This window comes from Cynoglossus semilaevis, chromosome 9, assembly GCF_000523025.1.
Source record: "Cynoglossus semilaevis isolate Cse_v1.0 chromosome 9, Cse_v1.0, whole genome shotgun sequence".
In the NCBI taxonomy this organism is placed as follows: Eukaryota; Metazoa; Chordata; class Actinopteri; order Pleuronectiformes; family Cynoglossidae; genus Cynoglossus; species Cynoglossus semilaevis.
In genome coordinates, this window is record NC_024315.1 from 3,128,834 (window position 1) to 3,149,910 (window position 21,077).

Below are 21,077 nucleotides of genomic sequence, written 5' to 3' on the forward strand. Positions count from 1 at the left end.
GAACGCTGAAGTAGACCAGTACCTGAAGGCTCTGTTTCGATGAAAAGAATCACTGATTTTCTCTACAGGCTTCAGTAGCAGAGTGAGGTCGTTTTAAAATATTGTTTTTCTAAATCCCATTTTTTTTAAGAAAGAGTTTGTTTTTTTAAAAAATGAGGGATTTGCAAATAAAAATAAACAGGAACATTTTTTACACTTAAAGCAGCAGCAGAAAACGTTGATGATCATAAAATAATAAAACTTTAAAGAAGTTAAAAAATACCATTTTAAACTTAATACGTAATTGACATTCTTTGTGCTGGAGTTTCACCGTTTCATCCTGAGTGGAGTCCAAGGCTCTCTCTCTCTCTCTCTCTCTTTTTTTTTTACGCCAGGCTCCTCTGCCGTGGTTTGATCCTCAGATACAACTGTAAAGGTCAAACACAAAGAGTTTACCTTTAAAAAATGACTCCCTGACCCTAAAATTCTTTAGAATGAACTATTGTCAAACTTCTGACCTCCTGACCTCCTGACCTCTTTACAGACCCTGAGGTTTAACTCACCCCCAACAGGTTGCGGGGGATGTAGCCCTCGTGGTCCCCACATCTGGCCCACCACCATTCAGTCTCTGCCCCGTCCTCCCGTCGGAGCACCGTCATGCAGTCGCCCACCCTGAATCCCAGCTCGTCGTCCCTCTGCGGCTCGTAGTCCCACAGGGCGTAGACCACGCCGTGGTTCATCACACCCATCTTCTCCTGAACGCCTGCAGCCACAAACAGGAGAAAAAACATCCGTGTATGTTGAAGAAGAACCTTCGAACCCCCGACTCCTGCTCTGACCACAGGGATCTGTAGAACCCACGGTTCCTTTTCAGATTCTTACCGTAGAGGAACTGGGAACACTGAATGTAGTCCTCCTCCATCTCCTCACATTTCTCAGCAGCCGTCTGCATGTCGCTGTAGGTGGTGGCGAACACGGCGGCGCCCGACTCTACCAGGAACTTACAGACCTGAACATTGTTACAGGAGGCGGCGCAATGAAGAGGAGTCCTGAGGACAGAAGACCAAGACATCAGACGCTGACACTCGGCCACACGGTGCCATCACGTTCTTAGAACGGATCTGAACTGACCAGCCGTCACTGTCAGCCGCGTTCACGTTCACACCAAACTGAACCAGGAACTTAACGATCTCAGTGTGTCCGGCACAGACGGCGTTGTGCAGCGCCGTGATGCCCTCGTCGTTGGGCATGCTGGGGTCGTCCACCTTTCACAGAAGAAGAAGAAGAAGATTGAAGCATTTACTCAGCAAACGCTCCTGACGCCTCAGAGATCGTGACGTGACTCACATCATAGATGACCCTCTGAACCAGGTCGTACTCGCCCTCCAAAGACGAGTCCAGCAGCAGGGCCAGCGGGTTAAACTTGACCCGCATCCCGTGGGTGAGTCGATCGGAGCCAACTCTGCGCAGGATTGACCTCTTACCCTGACAGGAAGAACAGACAACTGAGGATTCACGTCTGTAGCAAACTGAACCAGCAGCTGGTTTTCTACCAATCTCTGAAGAGCTCGCAAACTTTTCACCACCGTATTTTCTGGACTATAAGTCTCACATTTTTTTCATTCTTTGGCTGGGTTTACGACACGTTTATTATTTTCACACTGACAGCCTATTAAAAAATGTAATTTCACGTTTGTTATTTTCACACTGACAGCCACTAGAGGGCACTCTAGGCTTGTGTACAAGTATCTGCTACTCCTGTCCCATTGGAAATGAAAATGTTCATTATTTTCACACTGAAAATCAGAACAGTACTTGGACTCTGGACGCTCACCGTCGCTGCTGGTGTTTGTTCCGTCATCTGCGACAGCTGTGAACCCGGTGCGTGGTCGCCTGGTTTTGCTTCCTGGCTGCTGGGGTAAGGTGGAGGGGGATACGGAGGGAACTCCTCAAAAAAGGTGGGACACACCTCGTCCTCTGCCTTTGTGTGGGGTGGACTGACGGGGCCGAACGGTGAGCGAGGGGGCAGAGGGGGCGGGGACTGTGGCTCCTCCGAGGTCTCAGAGACCATGAGGTCCACCTTGGCTGCAGACCCCTCCCCGCCTGGCTTGTGCTCCTGAGGACACGCCCCCTCGGGGGGGCTTGTCTCCATTGCCGACAGCGTGGTCTTCTGATAAAGCAGCTTCTGGATGTTGGGCCCTGCCGGGCCCTCGGGCTCAGTTATGGAGCTGCGCTTCTTCAAGGGCCGCGGTGCATGGTGGAGTCGGCGGCGCAGGGCGTCGAGGTCGGCGTCAATGGGCCTCCTGCTGAGCGTGCCCGACAGGAAGGGGAGGAGCTTGGTGGGACTAAGTGGACGAGGGGTGGAGCGCTCTGCTGGGTCTCTGCCCACGTGTTCACTGCTGTTGTTGTTGTTGTCGGCCTCAGGAATCAGAGCAGCTTTGTCAAAGGAGACTGACTGCTGCCCCCCACAGGCCAGGAGGAGTGGTTTCCCGTAAACTACAAACAAATAATAAACAAATAAACAAAACCAAACTACATCAAATTACACTTAATAACACACACACACATAAGTGACAGCGTTTGTCTGTTATATGATGGTTATTAACATGGGCGTCAGTTACGACATTATAACAAATCTTCAGCTAGCTTTAGCTTTTCCAGGTTTAACCTTTATCTTCAGGGGATCGTGTGTGTGTGTGTGTTTTGTGGCGTTGTGGTTGACAGGGGGCGTTACCTCTGGTCTGACCACGGGGCAGTGAACCCTGACCTCCTGGCTGCTGGCCCCTGCCCAGTGTGTGCTGCTGAGTGTACATGGAGTAAATGGAGGACGTGGCCACAGTCTGAGGCTTATGGAGAAGCAGGGGTCCATCTGAGGGGTCGGGGGTGTAGGGTCTGACGGCGGCGGCCGGAGGAGGGTCCTGTTTGTGGGCCAGAGGGAGCGTGTTGCTGTGGCCTGGGGTCCTGTGGCCACACAGGGTCTGGGCCTTACCGGGAAAGGTCCCAGTGGTGTAGGCTGTTCTGGAACAGGTCTGTGGTCCAGACACGGAGCAGGACTTGGTTTTACTGGGGAGTGGTGGAGGGACCTCTGCCGTGGAGACACCTTTGTCCCAGACCTGCAGAGAAAAGACAAATGTTTATGTTTCTTCAAATGAGAATCAGGTCTGAACAGACACTGACATCACCACGACACTACCTGCTAACGGTTAGCTCTGTCTGATACAACTGTGTTTATCTTTAAGCTTTTTTTTTCTAGTTCGTTAACTTTAAGCTAACGCTGTCCATTTGTCCCATGGTTTTATTTTAGTTCTTGTTTACTTTGATTTTGTTTTCACAAAACTTCCATGGATTTCTGGCCTGATTTTTTTCTAATTTCTTTAAATGAATATTAACCCATATCTAGACTTTAGAATCTTTTTAATCAGTGCCACAAAGTCATGAAAAAAGTCACCTGACTGTCTTTGAGCACCTTTTCTGTCTTCTGATTGGATCGTGGAGGGACAGGGGGCGGGACATCAGACCCAGGACCATCTGTGACGCTCTTGTTGCTTTCATTACCTGTTAAAGAGAATTTCTCTCAGAGATCCAGCTACTTTTTGTTTTCGTTGTACTCCTGCTGTACAATGACAATAAATACTATTTTATTATTTTTCTCATCAGAAGAGATCTGCATCATATCATCACAGACAGCAAAAAAAATAGACAAAAAAAAAAACAAGAAGGTAATTTCAAGTTACCAACTACGTTTTTAACCCTGGTCGTGATCAATGCTCGGGTGTTGATGTCAGACCGTGGTCGTGACTAACCTTCGCTGTGGTTGGACATGTGTGGCAGTGTGGAGGCGTGGCTGCTGTATTCATGGAGACAGTTGTTCCACTCTGAAAGTGTGGCTGACGTTAAGGAGCTGAAACCTGAGGAGTAAAAAAAAAACAAACAAACAACCGTTTGATTTGTTATCTGCTGTCAGACAGAGATCAAACATCTCATCTTTCTGTCGGCGTGAACTGCACGTGAACACCTGTAGCTGGTTTGGGTGGTCGTGGCGGCGGCTTTAGAAGGGAGTCATTTGTGGGAAGTGTGGCTTCACCGTCTGCGTTTGCAGTTTTCACCAGAACCTCTTGGTGTTCGGGTCCCTGAGAGGACTGGATGTACGGTCCCACCGCTGCCACTCTGGAGCTCAGGCTGTGCACATGGTTGGAGCCGTTGGAGGACAACTGTATGAAAGTCAACGATATGAGGAATTCCATCAGTTCAACTTGAAGGGCCGGTTGTAAATGGAGGACAGTCTAGATGTGACTAATCAATAACGTGTTAATGTTTCTGCAGTTGATTAGAATTCAGGATAAGTTAGAAATATTCTTCGATGCCGTGTAATAAAAAAGCCTCCTCTCTGTCTCACAGGCAGGTTGTCCTTCTGCTGCAGGGCGTTCTTCTTCTTCCACAGTCTCTGTCGCAGCTCTGCCAGTCTCCGCTCCATCACTGCCACCTCCTGGTTCTTTTTGTTCAGCGCATCTTTTTGCTGCTGCAGCCTCACGTGCTGTTCCTGCTTCACCCTGTTCCGAAGCTGCACGAAAACAACAACCGAAAAAAATAAAATACAGTGAAACAAATGACAATTTGCCAAATTCCACAGCAGTGTGTCGTGGAAAATTATCCAATGTCAATCCACACCAGTGTGTCGTGAGAGATCATTAGGTCTGCCGTGGAAATTTATCCAATGTCGCTTAAATGGTCCCAAAACTATCATTTATTTATTGCAAATATTTTTTTCTTTGTACGTCAATACGTGACAGGCAGAGCAATTACATCCTCTTCTGCTAGGTGGCAGCAGATGGCTATTAAAACTAAGATAAAAATAATCAGAGCTGATAATAAAGATCTTTGTGAGTGTCTTTCTTCAATTCCTGCCAGTATATCAGCATTGTCTTCAACTAAACAGGCCAAGATTTTAGTCAAGTATGAAATCATTCAAACAAGAACATTATTATATTTCATTCCATATATTTTTTGTGAGATTTTTTGGTGGTGTTTTTCCTGATGATATATATGTGCCATGGCTCAAAAAAGGTTTGGGAAACACTGCTCTAGTGGATCAGTGGTAGTCGAGTGAAATGGACCTGCAGTTCTTTACAGAGACGCTCCAGCTCTGCTCTGGAGGAGGAAGAGGAGGACATCTGGTGGTGGTAGTGATGAGAAGGTGGAGGAGGAAAAAGATCAATCCTGTTGCTCCTCAACACCTCCAGCTGGTGGTTCAGCTCGTCCACCCTGGCCACGGCCAGGAGAAGCTCCTGCTGCTTCTGCAGGAACAGAGTGTTCAACTGTTCCATCTCCTCCACTGGAACACACACACACACACACACACACACACATCACAGTGAGGCTGAAACAGTGGATGACAGTCCACACCTAAACCGCAATACCTGGCTTGGTCTGTAGTCTGTCGTACCATTGAGTGAAGTTGGTCATTGACCTCAAGTCTTGGGTTTTTGTGTTGTTTTACTTCTTCCATCTGTTTGTGGTCTTTCACCTAAAGATATTGCTGACCCGTGTGCTAGCCTCTCGGCCACTTAAGCTAACCACATACACCTGTAAACGCCCCTTCACCACACCCAGACCAAATTCACTGACCCAGTTTACTGTTGCTGAGGCGTTTCTGCTCCACCTGACCCCTCAGGGCTCGGACCCGACGTAGTTTAGACTCCTGGTTTAGCGCATTCTCTCGAAGCTGCTGCAGACGGTCCTCATCTGACACCCCCTGCTGGTGATGGAGATCCTGCAGCTTCAGGCTCCACAGCTGCTGCTCCTGCAACATGGTTGAACATCAGGATATGTTAGCTGGCTATATGCTAAAGAATGTAGCCGACATCCTACCATAAATATAATGAATCTTATGGATTTAAACTGTCATTGTCTGCTTGTTTTTCATCATGATTTTTGTTTCAGAATGTTTGCTGGATTTGTAAATATTTGTAGCTGCCGCTCCTATGCTATGTAAATATATTAACGTTTTCCAGGAAAACTGAGAGTCGTGGGTCGTACCCTAGAGGCCAAAAGCTGCTCCTTGGAGTCGATCTGTTGATGCTGTCTCTCCACCAGATCCTGCAGCTCAGTCAGTGTCAGCTATACACATAAACACACAAACACACTGTAAACATGAAGCTGACCTATAGTGCTGCCATTAAACCTTTATTTTCATCATGTGCTCACTTAAGAATCCAGAGTTTTTGTGAAGTAAATGATTTTTTTGCCACCTCTTGTCTGACATAAATCGGTGCATCTTCAGTCTGACTTAGGTTTTTTAAAGCTAATATCCAGCTATATTCTAGGCCTACATTTTACTCACCATGTCTTCCTCCTGGTTCCTCTTCATCATCAGATCTCTGGCTCCACCTGGGCACAAAAACTGTTTATACCTGTGACATCATGACATGATTACTCTGCACAAACCTCTCTGGTTATCAAGTTATCATGACTTTTACTTTTTGCTATAGATCTAATCTGCTTGTTGCAATTACTCTGCACAAACCTATCCAGTTATCAAGTTATCATGATTTTTTACCTTTTGCTATAGATCTAATCTGCTTGTTGTTGAGTGTTGCTACCTACCAGCCTCCTGTGCTGGGGCCCTCCGGTGGTGCAGGAGGTAACGCACTTCGCCCCTCTGTTGCCCCCACTGCAGTAACACCTCCATCATCCGTTCCCCTTCACCAACTACACGCTCTGATTGGTCAAACAAACACAACATAGAAAAAAAAATGTATTAACTTACAGTATTAAGCCTGAATTTAAAGAAAATACAGACAAAGAACACTGGAGGTAACACACATTTAGCTAACGTGGCAATAAATAAGCTAAATAATAAGTTAAACTTACACTAAAAGTACTTAACATCACAGGCGAAAATAGCAAAATTTACAAAAACAAAAATAAAAAATATTGCTAAAGGAATACTGTAAATGTACAACAACAACGTTTAAAGGTTTTTAGCAAAAAACAACCAAACGCTAGCAAAATAGTTAAAAATTAGCAAAACATTTCAACCATAAGTTAATAGAAAGCCATTAAAATAGCCAAAATAACAATTACAGATCAAATGTTGCCCAAAAGGCTGAATTGCGATCTTTAACGTTGACGCTTTAAAAAAAAAAAATTGTACTTGTAGATTATTAAATAGACAACGAATCAGAACGCCAGTGACCTGAGCCTCTCCACGCCTCAGACAGGTAACAGTCGCCCTCTCCTGGCTCTTTGCAGAGCTCCACCACGTCTCTGCACAGGGTCTCCGGAGTGATGGGAACTTCGTTGAAGTGCTGGTCCTGGCTGCTCAGATACACGGTGAGAAACGTCTGCAAACACAATCATTTCTGCTCACTCCCAGGTAGCCTTTAGCTAATTAGCACCGAATCATTTACCGTAATAACTGAAATAAATGTAATTCGTTTGTGGTTTTAGGTGAATTAAGATTTTTGTGACATTTTGTTCTATTTTTGGTGAAAAAACAATGTAGCTACAATTTGACTAACACTTTTTTTTACAAGTTATTGTCCGACATTTGACAATTTTATCCGACTATTTTATCCGATATTTTGACATATCATGCTAGTTTAGTTATTTCCGTCAGTATTTAAGTGGGTATTTCTTTCTATTTTTTAGACTAAAATAGACTTGTTTGTTCGTGAACATCACTCCCACAATACTTTGCCATCTGTTCGTGCAGCAGGGTTCCTACAAACAGAACCAAGACTCACAGAACCACCCACTGACGGACATCCAGCCTGAATTACACTGGTCTGGATGTCTCTCCAATATTGTTGGTAAAGTCATTTCCACGTCTATTAATAAATAAAAACATTGAATTGGTGTTAGAGGTGATTGAAAAAAAATCTACAAAGACAGTTACGGATTTAGGTTCTGAATAAGCAACAGCGCCATCTAGCAGAACCTAGAACGTAGAAAATGACAGAATTATTAAAGCACAGCCTTATCACGACTTTACTTAAACTGTATACCTCCACCATATCACCTCAGCAAAAGGGAAATAGTTCCTTTTTTTGAAATGGGAATAAACAAGATAATAATAAAAAATTATACTTGATATGTTTTCTTTACTTATTATTTAAGTAACAATTTAACAATTTGAGCTCCCTGGCACAGATGCATTGTGGGAGGTTTTTGTTATAGCTCAAAGTAATTAAGACATTTAGAGAAAATAGCAACCAAGACGTCGTGTCCTACATTCAGCTGTTAAGAAAAATGGAACGCTGCAGTCTCCGCTCCAGATGGACATACAGGAAGTGGGTCACTGCTGCCAGTCACTGGGATAATAAAATCTACGCAGGATTAAGTCAGTGACAAATGAAGAACACGTTCAGGGCCGTATGCAATTCTTAGACTTTTCCTACAGAAATCTGATGCCTGTAAACACATCACTGTCTTGGACCGTAGTCCTGAGAGAAAGAACAGTGAATTTAACTCACAGGTTTTCTCTATGGGAGGTTGGTGTAAAACCCAATTTAAAATATGAACAAATGAGTACATTAATCAGGCAAAGTTAAAGCTTTTTTGTGAATACATTTTCTCATGTTTTTTTTTTAAATCAGCGACATTATAGTCTATGGACTGCAGCGTTTGTCTGTATGTGAGTGTACCTTTGTCACACGCTGATGTAGAGATCTGTAAAAAACAAATTACTTCTACCATAACAGAATCCACACTGTTGTCTGACTTTGGTTCTGGTCTTGTTGAGGCTGCAGCTCTTAATCTAGTCAGGAATTAGCAGCACAGCTTCATGATGCTCTAATCCCCCCCCGCGCCCCCCCCCCCCCCCCCCCACCACCCCGCCCACCCCACCCGCGCAATAAATCACGTCACGATACAATCACGTAATTATTTCTGCCCTTATGTCACAACACAGCTGGTAAAAAAAAAGTCAATGTTGTTTAGATGGAGCAGCATTTCATCAGTGAAGTGAAACTCTAGTTGTTCTGCCTTTGTTTTTTGTTTTTTGACAATTTGGAATTTTGTGAACTGTACAGATAACTCACTATGAATTAATGCTTTGCTTTTACTGTTTATGTTTTTAATACTAAGCTAATGGGATTTTTTGCATCTATTTTTATAACACAGCCATGGTAATAATCATAAAGGCAGATGAAGACAATGACAATCTCTTACTGTTTACTGTGTAAATTTAAAATAAGCAACAAAAAAAAAATCAAAATTAGCCTTTATTTCATTAAACATAAATTGTTAAAAATTGTTAAAATGTGTCATAACGTCACAGCTTCTGTGCTGTGACGTCACATCAATGAGGAAATGAAGGAAAATCTCTCGTTCAGAGAGAACAATAAACAGAGCTCCCACATGACCTTCAGGTGTGTGTGTGTGTGTGTGTGTGTGCATATGCTTGGTCACTGTGGGCACTGTCACCAGGCAGCAGGGCTGAGCTTGAAAGATGATGAGAACACACACACACACACACACACATCCTGTACGAACACAGGAGTTCACTTCTCCCTCATTCTAGTTCCTTCCTCGTCTCCTCTTCCTTTTCTCTCTCAGTTCGTTCCTGTTTCAGACTGAATGATGAACAGCTCTGGTTTTTTTTAATGTGGCTTTTGAGGTCAAGACAGACCGCACCGTGAGTGGCTGCTGCTGCTGCTGCTGCTGCCCTGCTGCTGCTGCTACAGTACACCCATACTGAGTGACTGATGCTGTCTCTGACTGTCAGACAAAATGACACATCTGCTGCGTCAGCTTCAGTCCTCTGTGGTGAACACTGCGGTACAGAGGAGCAGTTTGAGGTCAAATGATTTCTATTATTGTCACTTCAGTAAAACCAATCATCCAGGTTTACTTCTGTGAAACTAAGTGACCACTTGAGGCAGCAGTAACACCTCAGCCTGTGTGTCTTTATCAGCAAAAAGTTTGGATTTTTTGGATTGGAGCAGAAAGACTGAGTACTTCCCAAACTTCACTTTTCCTCATGGAAAGAAAATCTCTCTAATAGCAGGAGAAGCAGTTTAAATACGTGTAATTTACGTGGTAAAGGTTTAAAAAAAAAGCCAAAGTCGTTTTTTGAATAATTTTGTTGCCTCTAACATTACTTACGTCTTCACTGAGAGTTAGCCGCTCTGTACTGTATCTGTATTTCAAGCTAGTTGTAACAGCAAAGGACGCTCACGAGGGAGTCAGGAATGACAGTGTGTATTAACGAGGGAGTCAGGAATGACAGTGTGTATACACTTCATAAAATAAAAAAACTGGACTGTTCGTGTAACCCAAACAGTTCGTAGTAAACTCTACAATTAGCGTAAGAATTTGAGTTTATGTTGAGACGGTGCAGGTTCATCAGAGGACGCTGTTGGTGTTCGTGTGCTCGTGCGAACTCACGGGCATCATGTTGGCAGCTCGTCGCTCTCTGTCGCATCCACACAGCTCAGCATCGAACCCCCTCCTATTTTCTTATTGGACCTGTTGCGGTGGGCGAGGCTCACAACATGTCCCACCTGTGTATCATCATCATCTCATCGAAGTGCCGTTGATTTTGTGTAAGTGCAGCGGGGAAGGAACGAGCGGCCGTCGGAGCCGAAGCACCTGCAGCATCAGTGACGCTCCCGCTGCTGCTTCTTCATTCAACCAAAGCAAAACCGGAAATCGGTGGAAATTGAAGAAAGAGCTCCTTCCGTTTGAGTTGTCCCCATATCACAATAAAAGCACCCGAGGACTCGTTCTACAGTGGATTTTTCCTTACAACGGATACTGCGCTTTTTTAAAAAAATTGTTCTCATATAATGTACTGATGAAGAATAGGCACTGACTGTGGTGTGCAAAATTGTTCTCATATAATGAAGAATAGGCACTGACTGTGGTGTGTGCGCCCTCTGCTGCCAGAACCGGACTAAAACAAAAATGCGGCTTCCTATGTGACGTCCTTGAAAACTTGAATTCAATCGAGAAAACCACAAAGCAGTTGTTAATCTACTGCTGTCTCATTTAATCAGATCACATATGTTTGTAAACCTCTTTCATAATTCAAGTAAAAGTTTAATGTTTATTCCTAAATACATTTGAAATTATTAAGATGAAGGGTAAATTGTCTTTAGCTCAGCTAAAAATGTCTAACTTCACACCATCTGTTCCTTGTGGTCTCCTAGCAACAGGATTAACTCAGCGTTCTCAGGTTGGCGTATATGCTTTAAATATTCGTCCAACACTGCACCGTTAACCCCCGTCTAACTAATTAATAACTAATTAGTGTGATAGCAACCAGAGAAATATTTTAACCCCCATTTGTTAGTTTGTTTTGTTTTTTTGTGGTTTTCGACAAAATAAGACATAACACTTTAAATAAAGTCCCACTAAACTCAGTCAAAATGTTGAAAATACTATACCTATAATAGTATGTTGGTAAAAAGTAATATGATGTTGGTAAATCGTTTTTCCTACTTTTACAGAAAATATAGGTACGCTTTTAATTTGAACCCGGAAGTGATGTTATGGTTCATGTTGACGCATACTTTTAAGGACGCACGTGGATACTGGAGCTGGACTTAAACAACAACCATAAGCAGGTAGATACGTGTAATTAATGAACATGTTTGTGAACAGTTTAAATCGGAATGTCTTGTCATAACTGTGTCACTAAAACAGAGTAGAAAACATTTGATTGAGCAAACAACAGACACTTATTGTCTGTTTGTTGATCAATGTTTAGGTGTAAAACCTGCGTAACATTTTGTGACTTCGGTGACTCGGTTTCACTCATAGTGTAACTTTTGACAACTTCGGCCAAATGCAAAATTCAACGATGCGTGTTTGTTTTGTGTTGTTCTAAATAGTTGTAAAATAACGATTTGGAAATAATATGAACGAACATCAGTGCTGGGCGCTGATCAGCGAAACTTGGCGAAATCCGATGCTGCAGAAGTAATAACTTCATTTGCAGCACTAAAAGCTCTTTAAATGTCTGTAATTAAGAATCCCGGCTTTATAGTAATTTGTTACAACGATATATAATGGAAAAAATAAAGTATCAGGTTAAGGTTAATCAGACTCGGAACTGAGGCAGCACAAATCAAAGATGGCGTTGTTTACTGTCGCTCAACTATTACGTGCTGCCGCCAATGGAGGGAGGCTGAACTGTAGCTGTTTGCAACTACTACTACTTAATAAAAATAAAGACAGAGCTAAAAGTTTTTGTAAAACAATTTAATAATTTTAAATATTATCATCTTCTAAAAACACATTATAATTTGGTATTAAATGTATACATCTCTTACAGTTTGTCTAAAAACCAAAAACATAATTGGAGATGAAGAGGAAGGAAAAGGTGAAAAGGATGGAGAACAGCTCTGATGATGAAGATTCTGACGCTGAGAGGAACTTCACTCTTATTGCCCAGAGAGGAGGAGCTGAAGGGGATGCTGAAGAAATCAGAGATGATGAGGAGGAGGATGAAGAAAAGGATGATGAAGAGGAAGATAATGATGAAGAGGAAGAGGAGGGAAAAGGAGTAGAACCAGAGGACAGCGATACTGAAGATTCTGACGATGACGATGAAGATGATGAAGATGACAACAATGATGAGGATCCACAGGCTACAGGGGGCAGTAGTGAGCTCCAGACCAGAGATGATGTGAAAAAAGGTGAAAACCTTGATCTTTAATTAATTAACTTTCAATTTTTGTTTTAATTTTAAAAAAACCCTCAACCAAAAGGACCTAGCCACCTTTTTTTAAAAAAAGCCTCAACCAAAAGGACCTAGCCATCTTTTAGCATTTTTTGGAAAAAAAATCAGCTCCTTTTTGACCAGGTGGCAGTACTTTATAAATATAATCACACTGCTTTTTTTTTTGTATTTTTAATTCATTGTCCTGCCCAGAACTGTCCAACATGTCCTTTGAGGAAATCATGGAGCTGCAGAACAAAGTGGGGACCAAAGTTTACAATGAGGTGGCCTATGGTAAAGAAACAAAACAAGAGACGACAGGCAGGAAGAAACGCTTGAACAAGAACAGGTGAGGAGATTTTTCTTTGTTTCCTTCTGGTTATTATTATGTTAACTGTAATATTTAAACAATATGTCTGTTTGTGTACCGTCAAATCAGGCCGATAGAAGTGTCCGCCAAGAAACCGGTGCCGTACCTGCGTCAGGTCGTCACTGTGAGGAAGACGGTGAGTGAAGAAAGTCACAGTCTGCGTCTCAGAACTGAATCACACGTCTGACCATAACAATGACCGTGTCCCCACAGATGCACCGAGACCCACGGTTTGACGACCTCTCTGGAGAGTACAAGTCGGAGATATTTAACAAGACATACAACTTCATCAACGACATCAAGCAGAGGGAGAAAAAGGTCATCTTTCAGTTAGACAACAGACAGAAATTGTTTTTTTTTAATTCTGGTTTAATTTATCTGGATTCCTGTCTGTTCACAGGAAGTCCAGAAGCAGCTGAAGAAGACGAAGACGAACGGAGAGAAGAAGGAGAAGCTGCAGTTCCTCCTCAAGAGGATGGTGAGAGTTCAGACCTGAAAAACTCTAAACAGTAACTGGGCTGTAATGGATCAGACCTCCATGTTCTTGGATCAAGTTACTGACCAGAATTTACTGAATGCAGTTCAGCAGAATTTTGAACACATAAGGATTTGTCAGTATATTTCGACAGTGTGTAGTTGATTATCTTTATTGCCTGATCTGAATCACTAGCTAGCAGCATGATAAGGATTTGTCAGTATATTTCAACAGTGTGTAGTTGATTATCTTTATTACCTGATCTGAATCACTAGCTAGCAGCATTTTAAAACGTCTCTATCATTTGAAGCTCGTGCAGACGACAGGCTGGAGTGCGTTGGTGTGATTTAAACAGTGTGTATCTTCCATTCTCTGTATGTTATGTTAAATATGTATCACTGTTGTCTCTATCTTTACAGGAAAACCAGGAGAGGGCAAGGATTGCGGCAGAGCAGCAGAGAGAGAAGGAGCTGCAGCTGAAGAGGCAGCAGAGAGAGCTGGCCAATCAGGGAACTCGACCATTCTTCCTTAAGAAATGTGAGTTTCTGTTGAAGTTGAAAATTGATACACAACCTCCATGTTTCTAATCCACATTTACTTCAGGGCTGTAGATCCTGAGTCAGCATTTTGAGAGTTTTTTACAGTAAACCAATGTTTTTCAACTTTAACCACAGCCCTTTTATCCCAACTGCACAAACTGACCACACGAGGCAGTATTGAACCAGCAGCCCACTAAAATAATCACATAATCATCTAAAATGTCTTCCTAAATGTTATGTTTTTTTCCCTTGTAGCTGAGAAGAAGAAACTGCTGTTAGCAGATAAATATCAGGAGCTGAAAAAGAGCGGTAAACTGGACAATTTCCTGAGTAAGAAGAGGAAGAGGAACGCTGGGAAAGATCGCAGGAAACTGCCGCAGAGCCACAAGGATTCATGACAGAACTTGACTGAATTCAACTGAAACAGGAAAAAAAATGCTGAAAACCAGTGAGAGTTTTGTAATGACTGATTTCCGCCAGCAGGAGGAACTCTGAGTCAAATGGTGGCTTTGTGTTTGAGCCACAGCATGTCATTTTGTATTATTATTGCTTTGGATGTTTTTCAGTACCATTCACATGTAAGGTCCTGTATGTGAGGAGGACAGAGGTTTTCAACATGAAACTGAAATTCTTCATCATTCTGCCACACGACGGTCCAAAGAGAAAAACACTGACACTGAAGCTGCTGCTCCATGCTTAAAAGTTTGTCACAGAAAAGCTAGAAAGTTAAACAAACATAATAGATGTAACAAACACAAGACGATGAAGTTAGTGTTAAAGACTTGAAGTGTATTTTATTTATCTTTGCAAGAATTAAATTAGAACTCTGTGATTTAAAAAATGATTACATTTAAAAAAAGTTTTCCAAATCTTCTAAAAGAAATTTTGTTTTAAAACAATCAGAAGTTAAAAAAAAACTTATAAATGACTGATGCTGAAAATTAGAAAAAAATTTTGTTTTAAAACAATCAGAAGTTAAAATAAAAAACTTAAATACATAAATGATTGATGCTGAAAATTAGAAAAATGAGGGTTAAGAAGTGTTTAAGATGACACCAAGGAGAAAAGGTCAGTGAGTGGCAGTGAAATCTCAAAATGTTGCTTGCAGCCTTAAAAACTCAAGAAGAAGTTGGCCCAAAACCTGAGTCTTGGCAAACCTAACGAAGCACAAAAGCTCAAATTTAGCTAAAGAGANNNAGATGGATGGGAAGAACAGCCAAACAACTGTCCCCAGATGAACTGTGTGGTTTTTTTTTTTTTGTTTTTTTTTGGCAGTAATCAACCTGCACCTGTTTTAGATGAACTGGGACTTTTGACCTCGGTGCAGGATGAACGTTCAGTGTCTGTTTGTACTGTTGAAGACAATAAACAAAACTTAACAACAACACACTCTGACAGGTGGCGCTTTTCCAACCTTTCATTCATGTAGTCAAACAGCACAATAGATTAGGGTCATGCTCTGTGCTCTGAGCTGACGACAAAGTTGATTAAAGTTGAGAAATGCCTCTGACATATTAGGAAATATAACCCATTAAATACGTTTGACCAAATATGGAGCTAAACTAACCAAAAATACAAGAAATGATGGGAAAAAGAAATATATGAAAAAAAAGGAGCTAGAAGTCCAACATCTACGCAGCTGAGAAACTCTTTTCAGGACACGATGTGGACTCTTCATTCTGATTCATGACCTGCTCTGCCAGTCCGACATTGTTCCCACTGAGGTCCGGCGTCATGAATAACAACAGTCTCATAATGAAACTGTTGGCTCCGCCCCCTGGCTGCAGCCTAAACAGAATAATAGAGTGTGTGATGGAGAGCAGACCATTTCACAGCACATCTGCCTCCTCAGCGAAGTTCACACCCATTGACTGTCCACTTCAATTACCACACTCAATTAAACCCTCATAATCCCTTTACAGCCTCCTAATCACTCTTTAGTCGCTCTCCTCTGTCACTGCGTCCTTAAGAAATAGAAGAGAAGAAGAAGAAGAAGAAGAAGACGACGGTGGAAAAGCTGCAGCAGCTGGCGGTGGTCGCTGCATGTCACACTATTATTGTCCAGATTAGGATTTGCCTTTTCACTGAGAGTTACAATTAATGGCAGGACGGAGCAGTGCGTACGTCCATTGTGTGGCGCTAAAGAGATTCTGACTATCACTGGTCTGAATCAATTCAGAGCTCAGGGCTCTCCCACACCAGGATCCACGGAGAAATCCTGTGAGTTTAGAAAATGTTGATTCACTGCCAGGTCCACAGTAAAGCTCAAATTTGTTGTAAAAAAAACAAACAAAAAAGACAAAGCTAAGCTAAAACCCAAATTTTCCACTACAAACTAACTCTTGTTACATTTGTACAGAGTTAGCATTCAGCTCCTTTGCTACTCTGTTGAGTTAGTTATTTAAATATCAGGTCTTTATTTTTGCCTTTTTTCCATATTTGGGAGCATTGTTTGTATTTTTATAGCTATCTTTCAAATACTTCAAATACAAGTAAATCATACAAGTTTTCCCTCCTCATTTTTACCTGTTTTGATGGTAGGTTTTAATGATGCTAAGATAAACTTGGCCAGAAACAACTTTAGGTTTTCTTCAGTTATCATCGCAGGGTTAATGTGAGTCATATTTTTGTCATTTTAAATCTCAATACCCCTTTGTTCCAGACTGAGTCTCTGGCCTTTGGTTGGTCTCCTGGGTCAGAGACAACACTGCTGATGTCATGTTCTCCAAGGGATTCCTGACCTTTTTTAAGATGCAATTTTTCTCTGATGCAAATAATCTGTGAAAGCACAAGTTAAAGTCCTACACATCAGGGACCTCTGTCTCATAAAATCTCTATTTGGAAATAGCAAAATAAAATGAAAATTAAAGTATATTTAAGAATCGCTGGTCATCTGTTACTCCCTGTGGTCACTTTGTGTCAATTGTAATTATTGACGAATAAAGTATATTTAAGAATCGCTGGTCTTCTGTTACTCCCTGTGTTCACTTTGTGTCAATTGTAATTATTGACAGAAAGAAAACAACATATTTGAACACACCGTCTGCCGACCTTGATTTATGACTAATGTGTGCTGTGACTGGAAATCAACTGTTTTTTTTCTTTATGGACTTTGACATGTGACAGTACATGGTGTAGCTGTGTTACAGTCAACGCAGTACAGTAATAAAACATCAAGGCAAAATGGAGTCAATCCATGTGTCTTGGACAGTCCATCATACGACCACATGTGGAGAAAACAACCATTCACAGCCACGTTCATACTCCCAGTACGGTCTATTTAAAGCCCAGGTGTCAAACTCAGGCCTGCGGTCCAAATCTGGACCCTGGCCCGCGAGATCATATCAAATGTGTACTAGAGTTGGCCCGTCGTTACATACAACTATACACTGGCTGGATTTGTAGTATTAGCGATGTATGATATTAATATATAAATTTGCCCACTTTGAATTTCATTTAAATTCTACCTTAATTTAACCTACGTATGGCTAGCCTGTGTTTATGTCGCATTTTATCATTCAATTTATTTCATAATTTGTCCAAAAACAACATAAAACCTCAGGGTTAGACAGTCCGTTGGTAGGTTATTGTGACTCCAGGTGATGCCGATTTCTATTTATAGATTCATGTAAAAAAATATATTCAGACAATATCAGATTTTTGTCTTGAGCAAAGGCATGGAGCCGTGGAGCTCGTACGTCTACATCCAGGTGGGGGTGGGGTCTGGGGCTGGTGTAAGGAGGGTGGGGTGGACGGAGGAGGCGGGGCTTTCCTCTCCTTTTTCCATCTAAGTGACAGCAACTCCAATAATCTATTCATGGTTCTCCTGTAGGAGAATGGGCCCAGCTGCTCTAATTTGACAATAAAGAGGAGGCCACCTTTGTTCTGTCATTCAGGATCTATTTCAGCTCCTCCTCCTCCTCCTCTTCCTCCTCCTCCTCCCCATTTGCAGACACCTCCTTTCATTCCTCCACTCATACCCTTCTGTTACATGTTGTGAAGCTGATTATTTCCAGTATTTATCTGCTCTTACTGTACTGATAACCATGACTGAATACACTGGTATGTGATAAAATACTCTAGTACTGTATTTTAGCGCCACGTTGAGTCTAATACAAAAGCTGTAGTAATGCTTTTTTTATAGAATACTATTATTATTGTGAACGTAAAATAATATTCATACAGTACACAACAAGTATATAAGGAGCTACTGCAAAAGCTATGTGAAGAAATATTTGCAAAATTAGAAACAATATAGCCAGAAAAAGTTAAAATTAGTCTATATAAGTAAAGTGAGACATATGATAACAAAATGTAAGGAAAAGCCATGAAAAATCTTTTCAACATCATTCTTATTGTTTCTGCGACACTCACTGTAAATGTTTGAGTGGAATCACACATTACTGGGGCTCAGAGTTAGCTTCAGCGTGTTTGTATATTTAGCATTCCTGGGTAAAATGTTTTTATCTGACTGTTTTGAACTTCTTTGGCTCCTGTATGTGAAGGCACTTCTGCACCTCCATGTAAACTCAGTGTCAACAAACCACTACTCATTAGCAACTGAAGTCTGCTTTATTTTCAAATTCTGTTCAAATGTTTTGTCTCAATATAAAACACATTTCGTTAGAGAAACACACTGACCATACATCCCCTTTGAGACTAAATCTTAATATGATAGAAGTAACTACTTTTTTTAAGGATAACTACAAGTTAAGTAACATAGCATAATAGCTAGAATTTAGCCAAAGAATGTGTACAACACAGCTAAACAAAAGCTGAAGATAATAGGCAAAAAATGCAGCAAATCCAATGATGTATCAAACTTGACAATATAGGTAAAACAAATCTGTTGGTTAAAAGTGACCCTCAAATAATTAAAATTTACCCCAAAAGCTAAATGCTAACAAAAAGCTAAATTCCATTTGGAAGAGCTAGCTAATACACTGCAAAGAAATGCTTAAGATAAGAATAAAATATTTGAATATTGGTTATTGAAATACATAACTTAGTTAAATTGGGTTTTTTTAAATTAATCACTGGCATTTGTTTAATCGTGAGAGATTTATTTAAAAAGAAAGCCCTCCTCAATTAGCTCCCCGGAAATAGCTAAAAGGTAGAGAAAAATATATATACATTTCTGGCCCATAATAACTAATCTGGACTAAAGTACAGTAAATAAACGTTTGTCAGACAGAGTACTGCCAAAGGTGAGCCAGAAATACAGTTTCTATTTGGACTCGATTATTTTTCATCCACCACCGATGTTTGTCCAGTATCTTTAGCTTCTACGTGTGAAGGCACTTCTCCACCTCCATGTGAGCGGAGCGTAAACAAACCTGTGCTCATGAATATTAAACAGACAGCGGTGATTTGTCAGTGTAGACCCCGCCCTCATCTACCTTCTTATTATCCATCCGCCCTGTTCCCCTGACCGAGAAGCCGTTAGACTTGAGTCCAGGTTCCAGCTGCAGTCAAACGGCAGCGTGGTTTACGGGCAGCCGTTAAGGGAGACGGAAGAACGAGTCAAGTTAAGACTTTAGTGGGATTTTTTTCTACTTTGTCTTTTATTCATTTATTAATTTTTTTTGTAGAAGTTTGTGTTTCGCGCGTCCCGGCGGAAGAGTAAAGGTACGACAGTGTGCGTCAGTGAGCCATCCGCAGACGGCCGTGTCCCGCCGGCATGAAGCTGCCCCAGAGCTGCATCCTCCTCCTGGAGCTGTTGGTGTTGTCGACATTCGTCAAGGTACATCGTCTCTAATTCATAAATTATGCTTATTTTTTTTTATAAAAATACTGCTGGTTGGAAGTTATATTGTTGATATTTTGTCATAAATCTGTCAGATGTTTTAGATAAATCACCCTTTTTCAACCCGAAGGTGTTCGGTGTAAGAGTACCAGTGACCATACACCTAATGTTGACTATAAAAAAGATGATTGTTTTGACATTTTCACTCAGATGAGGTTTATGGGATTCTAAACAGCAGGGGGCGCCCACAGTTCCGTCACTATCATTTTAAAGTCATTCAGACCAGAGCAGAGGTCTTCATGGGTGGAACTGAGAAACTGCATGAACCTGTTGTACATAAATCAGTTTTAGGAGCAGATGGAAAGTTAACATGAACGCGCCAACAAGGTCCTAGACTCCAGGGGCCAAGGAGATCCTTTTGGATTTAATCACGTTAAGGGTAAACCGTGTCCTCTCTCTGTCTTTCTGTCTGTCTCTGTAGATGTCGTCATCTTCTGGACAGTTTGAGATTCAGATAGTGTCAATGCAGAACGTTAACGGGCGGCTGCAGAGCGGCGCCTGCTGCGACAGATCCAGAGAATCCAGTGACCAGCGGTGCAGCGACGTGGACCAGTGCGACACCTTCTTCAGAGTGTGTTTGAAGGAGTACCAGCAGGAGGTGCACCAGTTTGGTTTCTGCACTTTCGGCTCCGCTTCCACACCTGTGTTGGGTGGGAACAGTTTTTCTCTGCAGAACGTCAGCAACGACGGAGGCAAAGTCCTGCTGCCAATCAGCTTCTCATGGCCGGTCAGTAAACACATCACAAAAACCTACAGGTTTCCTCTTGGCTGTTTTAGGCTAACGTTTAGCACTCTTGTCAAGCAACATTTAAAAAATGTATACCTGCTGCTGCTGCTGTGACTTATGAGCATGTTAGCTACTGCAGTTTGACAACCCTCTCTGTGTCTGTGTCTGTGTGCAGCGGTCGTACACACTGATCATGGAAGCCTTAGACTTCAACAACGGATCCTCTTCAAATGGTGAGCATTGATTTCAAAACATTTGCCAAATATTTTTTGCCAGGGTGTCAGTTTTTTTTTCAGTAATGCCCTTCAAGTCAGTGAAATGTTTCTTTTCATTTAACATTTTATGGAAACTCTTGGGAGGATGCAGACTTGAATCTGAATCTCAGTACGAGTATTTGTCAGATTTTGCAGCGGTCGAATCCATCCTCTGACCGAGACAAATATTGACACTGTAGTTTAACGTAGCTGTGCCAAGTGACCCGACGTGCAGCGACCTGCTGACCTGTGCCATCGTC

General features: G+C 41.9%; 3 protein-coding genes across 4 annotated transcripts in view; 2 read left to right on the top strand and 1 right to left on the bottom strand.

The window, feature by feature from the left end:
- Positions 1-357: 357 nt before the first annotated feature.
- On the bottom strand, positions 358-10,701 carry LOC103383378 (apoptosis-stimulating of p53 protein 2-like). Of its 2 annotated transcripts, none has more exons than XM_008316471.3 (18): positions 10,369-10,701; positions 7,175-7,322; positions 6,583-6,696; positions 6,320-6,366; positions 6,016-6,096; positions 5,605-5,779; positions 5,094-5,311; positions 4,376-4,540; positions 3,995-4,190; positions 3,783-3,887; positions 3,446-3,534; positions 2,714-3,092; positions 1,814-2,475; positions 1,327-1,464; positions 1,111-1,244; positions 862-1,028; positions 543-742; positions 358-407 (listed from the first exon to the last, which is right to left on the bottom strand). In XM_008316471.3, exons 1-18 carry the CDS (start codon positions 10,375-10,377, stop codon positions 366-368), a joined length of 3,069 nt encoding a protein of 1,022 aa, XP_008314693.1. In that variant the 5' UTR covers positions 10,378-10,701; the 3' UTR covers positions 358-365. The 2 variants fall into 2 exon arrangements, with proteins under 2 accessions (XP_008314693.1, XP_008314692.1); XM_008316470.3 differs by having other exon boundaries at positions 3,428-3,534; positions 10,369-10,700.
- Positions 10,702-11,423: 722 nt separating this feature from the next.
- On the top strand, positions 11,424-14,943 carry rrp36 (ribosomal RNA processing 36). The gene is made up of 8 exons (XM_008316469.3): positions 11,424-11,549; positions 12,260-12,623; positions 12,860-12,995; positions 13,086-13,152; positions 13,230-13,334; positions 13,417-13,494; positions 13,911-14,028; positions 14,286-14,943. The coding sequence occupies exons 2-8, from the start codon at positions 12,290-12,292 to the stop codon at positions 14,426-14,428; spliced, it is 981 nt and encodes a 326-aa protein (XP_008314691.1). The 5' UTR covers positions 11,424-11,549; positions 12,260-12,289; the 3' UTR covers positions 14,429-14,943.
- Positions 14,944-19,443: 4,500 nt separating this feature from the next.
- The window catches only part of jag1a (jagged canonical Notch ligand 1a), a 10,342-nt gene continuing 8,708 nt past the window's right edge, over positions 19,444-21,077 (top strand). The window contains 3 exon segments of the mRNA XM_008316468.3: positions 19,444-19,773; positions 20,258-20,563; positions 20,739-20,796. Coding sequence (XP_008314690.1) covers positions 19,711-19,773; positions 20,258-20,563; positions 20,739-20,796 — 427 coding nt within the window. The 5' untranslated portion in view covers positions 19,444-19,710.

What these genes read in the sequence shown, in the direction of transcription:
- LOC103383378 (XM_008316470.3), bottom strand. An exon ending in GCCCCGTGGTCAGACCAGAG is followed by an intron (nt 2,476 to 2,713) that starts GTAACGCCCCCT and finishes ATTTGTTTGTAG; the next exon opens with TTTACGGGAAACCACTCCTC. An exon ending in GCGGCTGACAGTGACGGCTG is followed by an intron (nt 1,029 to 1,110) that starts GTCAGTTCAGAT and finishes TTCTGTCCTCAG; the next exon opens with GACTCCTCTTCATTGCGCCG.
- rrp36 (XM_008316469.3), top strand. Translation starts at nt 12,290, where the DNA reads ATGAAGAGGAAGGAAAAGGTGAAAAGGATGGAGAACAGCTCTGATGAT. An exon ending in CAGAGATGATGTGAAAAAAG is followed by an intron (nt 12,624 to 12,859) that starts GTGAAAACCTTG and finishes TGTCCTGCCCAG; the next exon opens with AACTGTCCAACATGTCCTTT. An exon ending in TCGTCACTGTGAGGAAGACG is followed by an intron (nt 13,153 to 13,229) that starts GTGAGTGAAGAA and finishes GTGTCCCCACAG; the next exon opens with ATGCACCGAGACCCACGGTT.